This window comes from Salvelinus fontinalis, chromosome 40 (genome assembly GCF_029448725.1).
Source record: "Salvelinus fontinalis isolate EN_2023a chromosome 40, ASM2944872v1, whole genome shotgun sequence".
Lineage (NCBI taxonomy): Eukaryota > Metazoa > Chordata > Actinopteri > Salmoniformes > Salmonidae > Salvelinus > Salvelinus fontinalis.
This window is the reverse complement of record NC_074704.1, coordinates 5,562,680-5,580,597: the sequence shown is the minus strand read 5'-3', so window position 1 is coordinate 5,580,597 and position 17,918 is coordinate 5,562,680. Positions and strand designations below refer to the sequence as shown.

The window sequence follows — 17,918 nt, the reverse complement described above, 5'->3', positions numbered from 1 at the left end:
ATAGACCTACTGTAGGACCCATAACTTCACCTAAGAACAAATATAGGAAAATAGCTCTGTGTGTTGTTCAACAGTCTATCCATCAAGGAACAGTTCTCTACACATTATGAGCTAAGTATCTCTGTGTGCAAACAGACTAACGAGACCCTACAGTAAATCAAGCAGACAATAACATTATAAACATCATTTTGTTTGGGATGTCTGATCCAACGTGGAGCACGGCATAACTGTCTTTACCAGAGTAATGAATGAAGAAGCACTTTGGTAGTTGTTGCATGTGGTGATGTTTGTCATTTGACTGGCATTTAGAAAATGATTTCCTGGATCAGCTGATGATAGTTGAACATGTGACTAACGAAACAGCTACAGTATTAAGAAATGTGTAATTATTGAAGAACCGCGTTAATGACAGTATCAATTTGGGTGTTGTCAATAAAGTTATGATATTTATTATTAATTAATGTCACCTTTATTTAACCAGGTAGGCTAGTTGAGAACAAGTTCTCATTTACAACTGTGACCTGGCCAAGATAAAGCAAAGCAGTGCAACAAAAACAACACAGAGTTACACGTGGGATAAACAAACGTACAGTCAATAACACAATTGAAAAATCGATATATAGTGTGTGCAAATGGAGTAAGGAGGTAAGGCAATAAATAGGCCATAGTAGCGAAGTAACTACAATTTAGCAAATTAACACTGGAGTGATAGATTTGCAGATGATGTGCAAGTATAAATACTGGTGTGAGACAAAAAAAAAAAAACATGGGGATGAGGTAGGAAGTTAGATGGGCTACTTACAGATGGGCTGTGTACAGCTGCAGCGATCGGTAAGCTGCTCAGATAGCTAATGCTTAAAGTTAGTGAGGGAGATATAAGTCTCCAACTTCATCGATTTTTGCAATTCATTCCAGTCATTGGCAACAGAGAACTGGAAGGAAAGGTGGCCAAAGGAGGTGTTGGCTTTGGGGATGACCAATGAGATATACCTCCTGAAGCGCGTGCTATGGGTGGGTGTTGCTATGGTTACCAGTGAGCTGAGTTAAGGCGGAGCTTTACCTAGCAAAGACTTAGATGACCTGGAGCCAGTGGGTCTGGATGTAGCGAGGACCAGCCAAATATTTACATTTACATTTAAGTCATTTAGCAGACGCTCTTATCCAGAGCGACTTACAAATTGTTGCATTCACCTTATGATATCCAGTGGAACAGCCACTTTACAATAGTGCATCTAAATCTTTTAAGGGGGGGGGGGTTAGAAGGATAACTTTATCCTATCCTAGGTATTCTTTAAAGAGGTGGGGTTTCAGGTCTCCGGAAGGTGGTGATTGACTCCACTGTCCTGGCGTCGTGAGAGAGTTTGTTCCACCATTGGGGTGCCAGAGCAGCGAACAGTTTTGACTGGGCTGAGCGGGAACTGTACTTCCTCAAAGGTAGGGAGGCGAGCAGGCCAGAGGTGGATGAACGCAGTGCCCTTGTTTGGGTGTAGGGCCTGATCAGAGCCTGAAGGTACGGAGGTGCCGTTCCCCTCACAGCTCCGTAAGCAAGCACCATGGTCTTGTAGTGGATGCGAGCTTCAACTGGAAGCCAGTGGAGAGAGCGGAGGAGCGGGGTGACGTGAGAGAACTTGGGAAGGTTGAACACCAGACGGGCTGCGGCGTTCTGGATGAGTTGTAGGGGTTTAATGGCACAGGCAGGGAGCCCAGCCAACAGCGAGTTGCAGTAATCCAGACGGGAGATGACAAGTGCCTGGATTAGGACCTGCGCCGCTTCCTGTGTGAGGCAGGGTCGTACTCTGCGGATGTTGTAGAGCATGAACCTACAGGAACGGGCCACCGCCTTGATGTTAGTTGAGAACGACAGGGTGTTGTCCAGGACCACGCCAAGGTTCTTAGCGCTCTGGGAGGAGGACACAATGGAGTTCTCAACCGTGATGGCGAGATCATGGAACGGGCAGTCCTTCCCCGGGAGGAAGAGCAGCTCCGTCTTGCCGAGGTTCAGCTTGAGGTGGTGATCCGTCATCCACACTGATATGTCTGCCAGACATGCAGAGATGCGATTCGCCACCTGGTTATCAGAAGGGGGAAAGGAGAAGATTAATTGTGTGTCGTCTGCATAGCAATGATAGGAGAGACCATGTGAGGTTATGACAGAGCCAAGTGACTTGGTGTATAGCGAGAATAGGAGAGGGCCTAGAACAGAGCCCTGGGGGACACCAGTGGTGAGAGCACGTGGTGAGGAGACAGATTCTCGCCACGCCACCTGGTAGGAGCGACCTGTCAGGTAGGACGCAATCCAAGCGTGGGCCGCGCCGGAGATGCCCAACTTGGAGAGGGTGGAGAGGAGGATCTGATGGTTCACAGTATCAAAGGCAGCCGATAGGTCTAGAAGGATGAGAGCAAAGGAGAGAGAGTTAGCTTTAGCAGTGCGGAGCGCCTCCGTGACACAGAGAAGAGCAGTCTCAGTTGAATGACTAGTCTTGAAACCTGACTGATTTGGATCAAGAAGGTCATTCTGAGAGAGATAGCAGGAGAGCTGGCCAAGGACGGCACATTCAAGAGTTTTGGGAGAGAAAAGAAAGAAGGGATACTGGTCTGTAGTTGTTGACATCGGAGGGATCGAGTGTAGGTTTTTTCAGAAGGGGTGCAACTCTCGCTCTCTTGAAGACGGAAGGGACGTAGCCAGTGGTCAGGGATGAGTTGATGAGCGAGGTGAGGTAAGGGAGAAGGTCTCCGGAAATGGTCTGGAGAAGAGAGGAGGGGATAGGGTCAAGCGGGCAGGTTGTTGGGCGGCCGGCCGTCACAAGATGCGAGATTTCATCTGGGGAGAGAGGCGAGAAAGAGGTCAAAGCACAGGGTAGGGCAGTGTGAGCAGAACCAGCGGTGTCGTTTGACTTAGCAAACGAGGATCGGATGTCGTCAACCTTCTTTTCAAAATGGTTGACGAAGTCATCCGCAGAGAGGGAGGAGGGGGGGGGAGGAGGATTCAGGAGGGAGGAGAAGGTGGCAAAGAGCTTCCTAGGGTTAGAGGCAGATGCTTGGAATTTAGAGTGGTAGAAAGTGGCTTTAGCAGCAGAGACAGAAGAGGAAAATGTAGAGAGGAGGGAGTGAAAGGATGCCAGGTCCGCAGGGAGGCGAGTTCCCCCTCATTTCCGCTCGGCTGCCCGGAGCCCTGTTCTGTGAGCTCGCAATGAGTCGTCGAGCCACGGGGCAGGAGGGGAGGACCGAGCCGGCATGGAGGATAGGGGACATAGAGAGTCAAAGGATGCAGAAAGGGAGGAGAGGAGGCAGAATCAGGAGATAGGTTGGAGAAGGTTTGAGCAGAGGGAAGAGATGATAGGATGGAAGAGGAGAGAGTAGCGGGGGAGAGAGAGCGAAGGTTTGGACGGCGCGATACCATTCGAGTAGGGGCAGAGTGGGAAGTGTTGGATGAGAGCGAGAGGGAAAAGGATACAAGGTAGTGGTCGGAGACTTGGAGGGGAGTTGCAATGAGATTAGTGGAAGAACAGCATCTAGTAAAGATGAGGTCAAGCGTATTGCCTGCCTTGTGAGTAGGGGGGGAAGGTGAGAGGGTGAGGTCAAAAGAGGAGAGGAGTGGAAAGAGGGAGGCAGAGAGGAATGAGTCAAAGGTAGACGTGGGGAGGTTAAAGTCACCCAGAACTGTGAGAGGTGAGCCATCCTCAGGGAAGGAACTTATCAAGGCGTCAAGCTCATTGATGAACTCTCCAAGGGAACCTGGAGGGCGATAAATGATAAGGATGTTAAGCTTGAAAGGGCTGGTAACTGTGACAGCATGGAATTCAAAGGAGGCGATAGACAGATGGGTCAGGGGAGAAAGAGAGAATGTCCACTTGGGAGAGATGAGGATCCCAGTGCCACCATCCCGCTGACCAGAAGCTCTCGGGGTGTGCGAGAACACGTGGGCAGACGAGGAGAGAGCAGTAGGAGTAGCAGTGTTATCTGTGGTAATCCATGTTTCCGTCAGTGCCAAGAAGTCGAGGGACTGGAGGGAAGCATAGGCTGAGATGAACTCTGCCTTGTTGGCCGCAGATCGGCAGTTCCAGAGGCTGCCGGAGACCTGGAACTCCACGTGGGTCGTGCGCGCTGGGATCACCAGGTTAGGGTGGCAGCGGCCACGCGGTGTGAAGCGTTTGTATGGTCTGTGCAGAGAGGAGAGAACAGGGATAGACAGACACATAGTTGACAGGCTACAGAAGAGGCTACGCTAATGCAAAGGAGATTGGAATGACAAGTGGACTACACGTCTCGAATGTTCAGAAAGTTAAGCTTACGTAGCAAAAATCTTATTGACTAAAATGATTAAAATGATGCAGTACTGCTGACTGGTGAAGTAGGCTAGCTAGCAGTGGCTGCGTTGTTGACTATGTTTGAAAGTGTTGCTGGCTAGGTAGCCTCGATAACTGGCTAGGTAACCTCGATAACTGGCTAGATAATTACTCTAAACTACACAATTATCTTAGATACAAGGACAGCAAAGACAACTATTTTTATTTTTTTTATTTAACCTTTATTTAACCAGGTAGGCAAATTGAGAACACGTTCTCATTTACAATTGCGACCTGGCCAAGATAAAGCAAAGCAGTTCGACACATACAACAACACATAGTTACACATGGAGTAAAAACAAACATATAGTCAATAATACAGTGAAAAAAAAAATAAGTCTGTATACAATGTGAGCAAGTGAGGTGAGATAAGGGAGGTGAAGGCAAACAGATATATGTATAAATAAATAAAAATATAAAAAGGCCATGGAGGCAAAGTGAGTACAACACAGCAAGTAAAATAAAAACTTTAAAAAAACACTGGAATGGTTGGTTTGCATTGGAAGAAGGTGCAAAGTAGAGACAGAAATAATGGGGTGCAAAGGAGCAAAATAAATAAATAAATAAATACAGTAGCTACGTAGCTAGCTAACACTACACTAATCAAATCGTTCCGTTGTAATGTTTCGGTAGAAGTTGGCTAGCTGGCTAGCTAGCAGTGTTGACAACGTTAGAAGATTCGATAATTCGATAATAATCTAAACTACACAATTATCTTTGATAGAAAGACGGCTATGTAGCTGTATATCTATGTAGCTGTATATCTATGTAGCTAGCTAAGGAAAAAAAAGTGCTAAGATCAAACAAATCAAACCGTTGTACTGTAATGAAATTAAATTAAATGTAATACTACCTGTGGAGCGAAGCGAAAATGTGACCACTCGCTCCAACCCGGAACCCGGAAGATATGTAGCGAGGGCCAGCCGACAAGAGCATACAGGTCGCAGTGGGTGGTATATGGGGCTTTAGTGACAAAATGGATGGCACTGTGATAGACTGCATCCAGTTTGCTGAGTAGAGTGTTGGAGGCTATTTTGTAAATGACATCGCCGAAGTTAAGGATCGGTAGGATAGTCAGTTTTACGAGGGTATGTTTGGCAGCGTGAGTGAAGGAGGCTTTGTTGCGAAATAGGAAGCCGGTTCTAGATTTAATTTTGGATTGGACATGCTAAATATTAGTCTGGAATGAGAGTTTATAGTCTAACCAGACACCTAGATATTGTAGTTGTCCACATATTCTAAGTCAGAACTGTCCAGAGTAGTGATGCTAGTCGGGCGGGTGTGGGGATTGACAGGTTGTTATCGGCTGTTGAGTCTGCCGATAAGAATACGGTGATTGACAGAGTCGAAAGCCTTGGCCAGGTTGATGAAGACGGCTGCACAGTACTGTCTTTTATCGATGGCGGTTATGATATCGTTTAGTACCTCGAGTGTGGCTGAGGTGCACCCGTGACCAGCTCGGAAACCGGATTGCACAGCGGAGAAGGTACGGTGGGATTCGAAATGGACAGTGATCTGTTTGTTAACTTGGCTTTCGAAGACTTTAGAAAGGCAGGGCAGGATGGATATAGGTCTGTAATAGTTTGGGTTTAGAGTGTCACCCCTTTTGAAGAGGGGGATGACCGCGGCAGCTTTCCAATCTTTAGGAATCTCGGACGATACGAAAGAGAGGTTGAACAGACTAGTAATAGGGGTTGCCACAATGGCGGCAGATAATTTTAGAAAGAGAGGGTCCAGATTGCCTAACCCAGCTGATTTGTACGGGTCCAGGTTTTGCAGCTCTTTCAGAACATCAGCTATCTGGATTTGGGTGAAGGAGAAGCTGGGGAGGCTTGGGCAAGTAGCTGCGGGGGGTGCGGAGCTGTTGGCCGGGGTTTGGGTAGCCAGCTGGTCCAGGTTCTATTTAAGAGTATCTGGCCAGCCGTAGAGAAATGCTTATTGAAATTCTCGATTATTGTGGAGTTACCGGTGGTGACAGTGTTTCCTAGCCTCAGTGCAGTGGGCAGCTGGTATGAGGTGCTCTTATTCTCCATGGACTTTACAGTGTCCCAGAACTTTTTGGAGTTAGAACTACAGGATGCAAATTTCTTTTTGAAAAAGCTAGCCTTTGCTTTCCTAACTGACTGTGTGTATTGGTTCCTAACTTCTCTGAAAAGATGCATATCGCGTGGACTATTCGATGCTAGTGCAGTGCAGTACGCCACAGGATGTTTTTGTGCTGGTCGAGGGCAGTCAGGTCTGGAGTGAACCAAGGGCTATATCTGTTCTTAGTTCTACATTTTTTGAAAGGGGCATGCTTATTTAAGATGTTCTTTAAAAGTAATTTCCGCACCAACCAGGCATCCTCTACTGACGGGATGAGGTCAAAATCCTTCCAGGATACCCGGGCCAGGTCGATTAGAAAGGCCTGCTTGCAGAAGTGTTTTAGGGAGCGTTTGACAGTGATGAGGGGTGATCGTTTGACTGCAGACCCATATCGGATGCAGGCAACGATCGCTGAGATCCTGATTGAAAACAGCAGAGGTGTATTTGGAGGGCAAGTTGGTCAGGATAATATCGATGAGGTGGCCATGTTTACAGATTTAGGGTTGTACCTGGTGGGTTCCTTGATAATTTGTGTGAGATTGAGGGCATCTAGCTTGGATTGTAGGACGGTCGGGGTGTTAAGCATATCCCAGGTTAGATCACCTAATAGAACGAACTCTGAAGATAGATAGGGGGCATTTAATTAACATATGGTGTCCAGGGCACAGCTGGGAGCTGAGGGGGGGTATGTAACAGGCGGCAACAGTGAGAGACGGTTTTCTGGAGAAATTCATTTTTAAAATTAGAAGCTGTTTGGGCACAGACCTGGAAAGTATGACAGAACTCTTTGTAGGCCATCTCTGCAGTAGATTACAACTCCTCTCTTTTTGACAGTTCTATCTTGACGGAAAATGTTGTGGTTGAGGATAGAAATTTCAGAATTTTTGGTTGCCTTCCTAAGCCAGGATTCAGACACGGCAAGGACATTAAGGTTGGCGGAGTGTGCTAAAGCAATGAATAAAACAAACTTAGGGAGGAGGCTTCTGATGTTATCATGCATGAAACCAAGGCTTTTTTGATTACATGAGTCAACAAATGAGAGTGCCTGGAGACACGCAGGCTATCAGAACTGGTCGTCTAGTGCGTTGAGAACAGAGAATGAAACATTGATTTTTATAGTAATATATTTGAATTTGTAGCGCTACATTTTTGGGGATTTTGGCCAAGTGGGACGTTAGCGTCCCACATATCCTAGAGAAGTTAACTGAGACGAGGCCTGAGAACGAGGCTGGGGCCGACAGATAAACAAAATGGAGACACGTGATTAATGAACAATCCAGCAGCATCAGCTATGAAGCCAAGTGATCATAGGATCCAGTGAACAGGAATATATGAAACAGGGAAGCCGCTAGGTAGTCGTTACTACGCTAGCCGGGAGATGCGCCTAGCTCGAGGCTAACTGGTGCTAGCTTCGGGACAAGGGCATTAGTCACTATAGCCACTCCGGTGCAAAGGTCCAGAGCTTACGGCAGGAATCCGGTGATGTAGTGGCTTCTAGTCGTCTTAGTGAAGAGTCTGAGAGTCATCAGCTGTGTAGCCGAGTGATCATAGGGTCCACTGAGCAGGCCGGGAGATGGTCCAGAGCTTACGGCAGGAATACGGTGATGTAGTGGAGAAAAACAGTCCGATATGCTCAGGGTTGATATTGCGCTGTGCAGACTGGCTAAAAGCGACTGGTGTCTGAGCTAAAAAGGCAAAGGCCACTAGCAGTGGCTAACAATGACTAAATAGCTAGTAGCTCATTAGCTGGTTAGCTTCTGATGGCTAGGTTCTGATGGCTAGGTTCTGATGGAGGTTCTAGCTATATGGTCTAAAAAATAGCAGATCCATATCACATTGGGTGAGGCGGGTTGCCGGAAGGTATATTTAATTTAAACATGGAAAAAGAGATTGAAATATTTTGCAATATATACAAAAAGTGACAAAAAAACCATAACATTTACAACAACAAACACGTCTGCTACGCCATCTTGGATTGCAAGGAGACTTAGTTAAAAAACAATGGATATAGCAAACTCTGAAATGACTTAGCATTTCTGTGCACATAAACTTTTTCCCCAGCGTAACATAAGGAGCCACTAAATGATATTTACATTTACATTTACATTTAAGTCATTTAGCAGACGCTCTTATCCAGAGCGACTTACAAATTGGAAAGTTCATACATATTCAACCTGGTCCCCCCGTGGGAATTGAACCCTGGTCCCCCAGTGGGAATTGAACCCACAACCCTGGCGTTGCAAGCGCCATGCTCTACCAACTGAGCCACACGGGACCACAAGGATTAGTTCGAGTATATAGTTCGAGTGCATTTCAGAATACAAAAAAACTGTCCCACAGCAAGATCCCTTATTTAAGTTGAAGTTCATCATATGACAAGCGTAACATTATGACTATAACTACTGTTCCCTGAAGGAGGGAAACTAGGTACAACATACTATTAATGCCTAGCTCGGGTTTATTTCTTCAATTTAATACCACTCTTCACCGACCCAGGAAGGGGTGGGGCCAAACAGGTGTTGCGCCTCGTTTCCCTCCTTCAGGGAACAGTAATTATAGTGTTAGGTTCTCATTTTTCAGAGTAAACAACTCACGGACACTAGAGAAGCTTAACCAAGTTTAATTCTTCCCAAAGGGTCGTTACAGCTGTACCATAGTTCAAACAAAAACATGTTCTCACCATCACAAGTATATATACCCCACTTTGGACACCCCTCTTTCTCTCCAATCCTTACATCTTCTGGGTCGACAGGAAGAGGATAACAGGATACTAAACCCTTATTACTCCCTTCAGGGGATCTGACCTCAACCCTCCTTCGCCTAATCCACAGATGTTCATCCACTTCCCCTATAGCAATCCTGTGATCTCCTCCCATCCAACCAGCACATTCCACAGCCACTCTGTCTTTCTACAGATCTCACTCCTTTATATACTCTGCGTCTGATCTATCATGTCTTTAATATCTCAATGTTCAAAGTTTAGCCCGAATCCAGTCATAAAGTTACACTCCCTTTCAGTCGGTCAACTTCGGTAAAACATACTATGGGAAGATACAATCATTCCCCATGCCGACCCAAACGGATACTAAATGAAACGGCCCCTGGCAGATCACCCAGACCTGACCCCGCAAGATGCGTCAGTTTTGTCAATTTATTCATTGTATTTTGTTTGAAACACTCCTGTCAATGTTGAGTAAGGACACACACCCAATTACGCATATAGAAGTAGGACTAGTCTTCCTGGCCTGAGCGCAAATGTAGATCTATAAATGTGCCCATTTGGGGATGTCTGATAGTATTTCTGATTGTCTTAACGCTGCACCACTAATAAGTTGTGGAGCTTCTCAAAGCACATTGTTTTTCACCTCAAACAGCAAATAAACAAAGTCTAATCAAAATCAATAGCGAATGACAATAGTTCCTCAAAGTAGTTAAATTATTTCCAGCTCTCGCCCTTTCGATAACCACTCAGCACAAAAGGGAAAAACGTAATGCTCTGATCCAGTGGAAATGTCAAAACACCTGATTACTTCTTATCCCTTTCACAAATAGCCTACAGCTGTGTCGGTCGAGAACTCACAGGCACGGGAAACTGAGGGCCCAGAATATTTTATACAATGTTGCAAGTTCGTTTTAGACAGGCCATGCGATTTATAGGACATTTATTTGCAATGTTTTAATTTGTTGGCTTTATGTAGGCTATTTTTTACATAGTTGGCAATGGCAATAAAAGTTACTTTTAGATTTGTATAATGTTCATTTAGATTGTCTGTGATTAATCTACATTCTATGATTTTGAGATACTATTATAAATTAAATGAAACTGTTCCAGTATATTGATGTAATGGCATGAAAATAAATTGGCTGAATATTATACAATGACTTATCAACAGCTCTAACAATTTGACCCCCACAGGAAATCTACACTGGTAATTCTAGAATATACTATATAGCCTAGAAACCTGGTTAAACTATCATTATGACATCATGGATGAATTCTAGAATATACTATATAGCCTAGAAACCTGGTTAAACTATCATTATGACATCATGGATGAATTCTAGAATATACTATATATCCTAGAAACCTGGTTAAACTATAATTTTGACCCCATGGATGGCCAGTCCTTGTATTCATAGTGTAGTGAATTCAGGGGGAAGCCCTGAGCTGAACTCAAACCTGGGTCCAGCGACTGTCAAGCCAACACCTTATAACTGTTTTGCCAAGATGTCTGAACTTCTTGACGAGGTCACTAGGTGTTGGATTACGGTTGATACAATAGCTTTCTCTATGAATTTGAGAGTGGTTACATTTCTCCAGCCCCCATCCCTCAGCTGTTTACCAAACCAAGTCTCTGGGCAGCCATTTTGTTGCTGTTTAAATACTAGGTTGTCCCTTTAAAAAAGCCACACAAGAATCAATCAACCAATAACAAAGCTGTAATTCCACCACTGTTTTGCTAATAAGATGACAGATGGGGGTGGAGAAATGTAACTACTTTCAAATTCATAGACAGACCTATGGATGCAAGGACTGACCATCCATGATATCAACATTATAGTTTTAACCATGTTGAGTCTGTTGATTTACATTGTTTCTAAACATTGGAGTAAAAAATCTTATTCTGGGTTCTGATGGGGTACAACAGTTGAACTAAGCTCATGAGGCATGTGTTATGTTCTTCAAGAAACAATGGCTAAAACTAAATATTTTAAAAATCAAAATATGGATGTGGTAATTGCAGATTTCCCCTTTAACACCACACATCCTTCCAGTTCTCTGCTGCCAGTGACTGGAAAGAATTTCAAAAATCGCTGAAGCTGGAGACTTATATTTCCCTTACCAACTTTAAACATCAGCTATCTGAGCAGCTAACCGATCGCTGCAGCTGTACATAGTCCTCTGTAAATAGCCCACCCAATCTACCTACCTCATCCCCAAACTGTTATTTACTTTTCTGCTCTTTTGCACACCAGTATCTCAACTTGCACATCATCATCTGCTCATTTATCACTCCAGTGTTAATCTGCTAAATTGTAATTCTTCGCTACTATGGCCTATTTATTGCCTACCTCCTCATGCCTTTTGCACACACTATATATAGACTTTCTTTTTTTCTACTGTCATTGACTTGCTTATTGTGTTATTGGCTTGTTTATTGTATGATATTCCATGTGTAACTCTGTGTTGTTGTCTGTGTCACACTGCTTTGCTTTATCTTGGCCAGGTCGCAGTTGTAAATGAGAACTTGTTCTCAACTGGCCTACCTGGTTAAACTATCATTATGACATCATGGCCACCTGGTTAAACTATCATTATGACATCATGGCCACCTGGTTAAACTATCATTATGACATCATGGCCAACTGGTTAAACTATCATTATGACATCATGGTCGCCTGGTTAAATAAAGGTTATATAAAAATACATCAGTTCAACAACCGCAGAGTTTGTGCCTCTATATTTAAGACAGTACTTACTAGTGTTAATCAGGGAACGGTTTCTCAAAACCATCTTATGGCTAAGTTCATCCTTAGAACCATTGGATGCCTTAAGATGCGTTTGGGAAACCGGGCCCAGATATCCAGTTTCCTCCTCCTCCTTTTTCGATGTGACAGTCATCTCCCACTCCTCCTCTTTCACCCCAAAAGCTGCTTCCTCTTCTTCTTTTACTGTAAAATCCTCTTCCTCTTTGAACGCGTCTTCCTCTTCTTTCACTGAAACGTCTTTCTCTTCTTCTTTCACTGTAACAGTCTCATCCTCTACTTCTTGTTTAACTGTAACAGCCTCACCCAGGGCCGTTTGGGAAACAGGGCCCAGATATCCAGTTTCCTCCCCTTCCTTTTTCGATGTGACAGTCATCTCCCCCTCCTCCTCTTTCACCCCAAAAGCTGCATCCTCCTCTTTCTCTTCTTCCTCTTTTACTGTAAAATCCTCCCCCTCTTTCACTCTGAACGCGTCTTCCTCTTCTTTCACTGTAACATCTATCTCTTCTTTTTTCACAGTAACAGCCTCACCCTCTACTTCTTGTTTTACTGTGATTACCTCCTCTTCCTTCTCCTCTGTGACAGGAGCTTCTTTCTCCGTCCAGCAGTCCTCCTCTTCATTAACAAGAGAGTAGCTTAGTGACCTCATGGTTGGATATGTTAGCTAGCTAGGCTAATGCTAACTTAACCAGCCCACTAGATGAATAATAAAAACAATACCGTAAATATGAAATTAAAACGGATAACTAACTAGGCGACAGAAGTGGTTTTAAAATACAGTGGCAAATATACACTAAAGCGTCTAAAGAGCTTTATTGGTTCGTATATTTTGGCTAGCAAGCTACCGAGGTGGCTGACTGTCTGTTGCTGCTGTTGAAAGAAGCGTTCCGTCCACTAGAATACACGTCACAGTAGCAGCGTTGCCTTAAAGTCGCAGACCGCCATATGTTGACTGGAGTGGGTAACGCAGTTGAGTAAAATGTATATTTTATTTTCAGACAAAAAGTTAAAGGGTAGGAATCAGGGACGTCACTAGAACTAAAATATTAATTAGCCCCCCTAAATAAATCAATATCAGTCAATACATTTTTTCTGTGATTTCTTATTTTCGTCAAACGTTCCATCGCGTCTTACACTTCCTACCGGGCCGGCACTAGGACCTGCTGCTGCTGCGCTAGTGACTGTTAGACTTTCTTCAGCAAATATATACTAGGAGAGAGGGGAACCCTACACAGAACTGAACTGGATCAAATATGGCGGACAGAAATACTAGGAGAGAGGTACCCCTACACAGAACTGAACTGGATCAAAGATGGTGGACAGAAATACTAGGAGAGAGGGGTACCCCTACACAGAACTGAACTGAATCAAAGATGGAGGACAGAAATATTAGGAGAGAGGGGTAACCCTACACAGAACTGAAGTGGATCAAAGATGGCGGACAGAGATACTAGGAGAGAGGGGTACCCCTACACAGAACTGAACTGGATCAAATATGGTGGACAGAAATACTAGGAGAGAGGGGTACCCCTACACAGAACTGAACTGGATCAAAGATGGCGGACAGAAATACTAGGAGAGAGGGGTACGCTTACACAGAACTGAACTGGATCAAAGATGGCGGACAGAAATACTAGGAGAGAGGGGTACCCCTACACAGAACTGAATCAAAGATGGCGGACAGAAATACTAGAAGAGAGGGGAACCCCTACACAGAACTGGATCAAAGATGGCGGACAGATATACTAGAATGGAAGCAAATGTAAGGGATTATAACGTCATAACTAATCATGCAAAAAACATGTACAGTTGACAGGAATGTTAGTTAAGGTAGAGACAGACGATTCTGCATTTTTTTATCATAAAGTTAATTTATGAAAATCGCGATTTGGCAAGCTAGCTGACTAGCTAACATTAGCCAGCTAGCTGGCTAGCTTTATGGGTGTTGTGACATGAGTATTAAATTGTAGTTCTGGTTGTTTTAGGGACTCCTGAAACAACCAGCAAACCAGACTGTCGTTTTGGGAAACAGTGGATGTATAGAATCTAGCTAGCTGAAGAATTTACTGCAAATTGAATGTACAATTTTGTAAGCTTGCCTTGCTGATATTTGCCATGCAGATAGATGAAATCACGTAGCTAGCTATGTTCTTGCTTATTGTGCAGTGGATGATTAAAATCCCTGTATGCCCATGGATGTGTAGCTAGCTATCTAGCCGATCTGTGTATGGACCCAAACGTTTGGTATACATATTAGTTCAGAACCTAGCTATGAACCTCAGCTATCATAGCCAGTTGTATCAACTTCAAAACAGCCTGAATGACATTAATGAAGCCTATGGATTGAGTAGATTATAATATCATGTTGTGCCAAGAATGCAAGTCGTATATACATGTAGTTATTACCATGCATGAGATCCCCACATTGTACATTTAATATATTCACTAATCATGTACTCTATCTTGGCAAATAAAAGTGCAGTTTAAGTATGAATGTCTTTGAGATGATTTTTCAGTCATATCCAATACCAGGAGTATCAAATTCCAGTCTTTGAATGATGCTGTGTCTGCATGTATGTATTACAATTCTACACTTCAACAGTGTTTACCAATCTTGGTCCTGGGACATCAATGGTTACACATTGTAACTAATAGACTAGAAACAGGATTTAACTAGTTAATTCATATATACAGAAATATAATGTTAAAAACCAGAACACTACACTTCCTATGCATTATGTAAATACTCCAACACTGGTTCATCTCAACATCTAATGCCCTTCATCTGCATTGATCTGATAAACACAGGATAGGTGGAGTATTTCATCACATTACACTTCATTTCAACCAGTAGAGAATGTGAAACGCTTGATTGAAAAGCTCATTATCCAAGTGTTATAAATACAAGTTCAATCTGTCCTTCAATGCACATCTGTTGTGCATTATAAAAACAGAGGAAGAAAGAGGTGGTGGTGGGAGAGGTGTAAAAGACAGAAAGGGAAAGAGGTAAACACATAGGAGCAGGGAAGGCAGCACATGATTAATGAATCACAGTGCTACCTAAATATTCTCTCAGTTCATCACAATTACATAACAGTGTCTCTAGTCGGCACAAAGGTCATCTTAAAAGCAGGTGAGGTGGCGATGATGGGACTGGGGGTTGGCATCCTCTCACATCAAAACATATCTGCAGACGAGAGACAGATGGAGAGAGAGAGCATGTTTAAGCCTTGTGTTTTTATTTTTTATTCTAACATTGTTAGTCATCAATCAGGAGGTGAAATGCAAAACTGACCTGGGATCATTAACTCTGGGACTACTGCATCTATCTGTATTTCAATGTAAAGCATCTCTTTAATAATACTTCCTGTATAATATAAACTGACCTGGGATCATTAACTCTGGGACTACTACATCTGTCTGTATTTCAATGTAAAGCATCTCTTTAATAATACTTCCTGTATAATATAAACTGACCTGGGATCATTAACCCTGGGACTACAGCATCTATCTGTATTTCAATGTAAAGCATCTCTTTAATAATACTTCCTGTATAATATAAACTGACCTGGGATCATTAACTCTGGGACTACTGCATCTCTCTGTATTTCAATGTAAAGCATCTCTTTAATAATACTTCCTGTTGACCTGACCAAGTGACCTCTCACCTCTGACCACGCTGTGACCTCTATGTAGCCAGTTCAGATGTAGGAGGGGTTCACCGACACAGCTGATATAACCTAGAGGATTTAGGGAGAAGGGGAGAGAGGGATGAAGTGAAGGAGAGAGACTGTTATTGAGAAAATAAGGTAGTTAAAGCGACAGTGTTCAACAGGAATCTGTGTGTGGCCTCACCTGGTGTCCACACCACACTAAGTGGCTGCAGAGTACTTTATGCTGAAAAACATGAATGGACCCACAAGGACAAACAATATAGCGTAGTTATAGAAATAATGAAGTGTCTTACTATTCTCCATGGTTGGCCCTCTTGCCTATTCTTTGAAGGTGGAAGGAGCCACAGTTATACACCTGAGCCTGCTTACTGCACAACACAATCCATCAATCAGATTGATACATGAGTGTGTAGGTATGGGTTATAGGGTGTCTAATTGTTCTACATTTTTTCAATATGGGTGATTTAAAATAGCCTGTTTTGTTTTTGCACAGACATTACACCCTCACCTGAGAAGTAGAAATCAAAGGGAAAGAAACTATGAATTGAATAACTGCAGTAAATGGAAGAATACTCCTATTGCAATGTGAATGGCTCTTAAAAGAGCATAGTGTAGTCTATGGTGTTGCCAAGGAACAGCACCCTCTTTGAAGAAGTAGGAGGTGAAGATCTCCTGCACACGGATTGCCTCTCTTGCTGCGTTGTTGGACCCCATCCTTGAAACATCCTGCAGAGCAGCAGACTCCTCCTCTGGGACACGGCGGCGAGCTGTAGATCCCCTCCTGGTCCTCGTGTCCATCCTCATGAAGTTACGCAGGACACAGGTAGCCTTCACACACCTGAATTCCTCCAGGAGGCAGTCCCAGATGACCCTGGTCACCCAACCTTGCAGTGCCCTACACGGTAACTGTAGGCAAATGTTTTGAAGGAATCTCCAGTTACAAGGTATCTGTAGGAATATGGAAGACAATGTAATTATTAGACTGTTACATCACCAGGTCATTGTGGATTACTAAAGTATAATATCCCTGATAACAAATCATGATAACATTGGATTGATAGATGGATGGGCACACATATGTACATGTGTAGCATGTGACAATAACACGACCATATCAAGGATGGCATCACAAATGAATAAATAAATACCACTTGAAGCTTGGTGATGAGTTGATCATTTGAATCAGCTGTGCAGTGCTGAGACAAAAACAACAATGTGCCTCTTTGAGTCCCCAGGACTGAGAACCACTGCTCTTCATTGGGACCTCTTCATATGTAGACTGGCTTTCATAGCGCTCTTTATCTGAGGACAGAAAACCTCACAAGAAACAGACTTCATTATAGTCAAATTACACCACACTGAATATTATGTTACTATTATCTCCGTGCTCATTTCTAGGGACAGGAACTACACAAAAGTACCTTCCCTATCCAGAATAGCCTCCTCTCTCACTGACAGTTGGGGATGCTATCCTTTCACCCTCCTCCATGGCTGTTAGCTAGCTACCTACAAATGCATTTGGAGTTTGTTTTTTACAGTGATAAATACATCAAGATAGCTAATATGAAGTTAGGTAGCTGGTGATATTTCATTCACTTAGCTATCTATCTATCTATACAGTATTTGAAGTTGGCTAGATAGCTAGCTAGCCAACTAGTTAGCTCATTTAGCAGCTCATTAGAGTTAGCCTGCACTGTAGCTAGTTAGCTAATAATACATCGTTGTTTTTACATTTTCAAAATCTATTTCCTTACTTGAATAGGTTCTCCCAGCCATGTGGACAACTGGAAACAGGGCAGCAAAGTTTGTCACCAGAGCGTTTTAGAGGATATTACTATTGAACTATTTACCCATTTAATAACAACACCTTCATACAAACTTGCTCTGCTGAATTCTTGACGGAGTCACAACGGGCGGCCTAAGCGGCATCTAGTCCATCTGCTGACTGGACGCAGTTCAGTAAAATGTAGATTTTATTTTCCAACAAGTACAAACAGTTATGTTTTTGTTTTAAATTTACAAAATTAAAATTACAAATTTACATTTTAAATGTTTTCGTAATACTCAAGTATTACAATAGTTTTTTTAGGGCTGAGGGGTAAGAGGGGGACTCCCTCTTAATCAAAATGTCCAGATAACTTGTTTCATGCGCATCAAAGGTGAGGGTGAATTTCAGATGTTCACTGCTTGCATTGATGAAGGAGTGGAATCGATGAAGTTCCTCTGCTGTCCCCTGGAATAGAAGGAACACGTCATCAATGAAGACTTACACAGCCTGATGAGGTGCTAGAATGGATTGTTAGGGATGACAATCACATTCTTCTCT

The 17,918-nt window shown here is 43.4% G+C and overlaps 1 protein-coding gene and 1 long non-coding RNA gene across 2 annotated transcripts in view; both read right to left on the bottom strand.

Annotated features, from left to right (window-relative positions):
- Positions 1–17,918, bottom strand: part of LOC129839206 (zinc finger protein 189-like) — a 43,443-nt gene that overhangs the window by 4,192 nt on the left and 21,333 nt on the right. The window contains 1 exon segment of the mRNA XM_055906514.1: positions 11,913–12,582. Coding sequence (XP_055762489.1) covers positions 11,913–12,582 — 670 coding nt within the window.
- On the bottom strand, positions 14,772–16,467 carry LOC129839946 (uncharacterized). Its single transcript, XR_008757117.1, has 4 exons — positions 16,234–16,467; positions 15,774–15,815; positions 15,587–15,658; positions 14,772–15,105 (listed from the first exon to the last, which is right to left on the bottom strand). It is a non-coding gene; the product is annotated as an uncharacterized LOC129839946 (long non-coding RNA).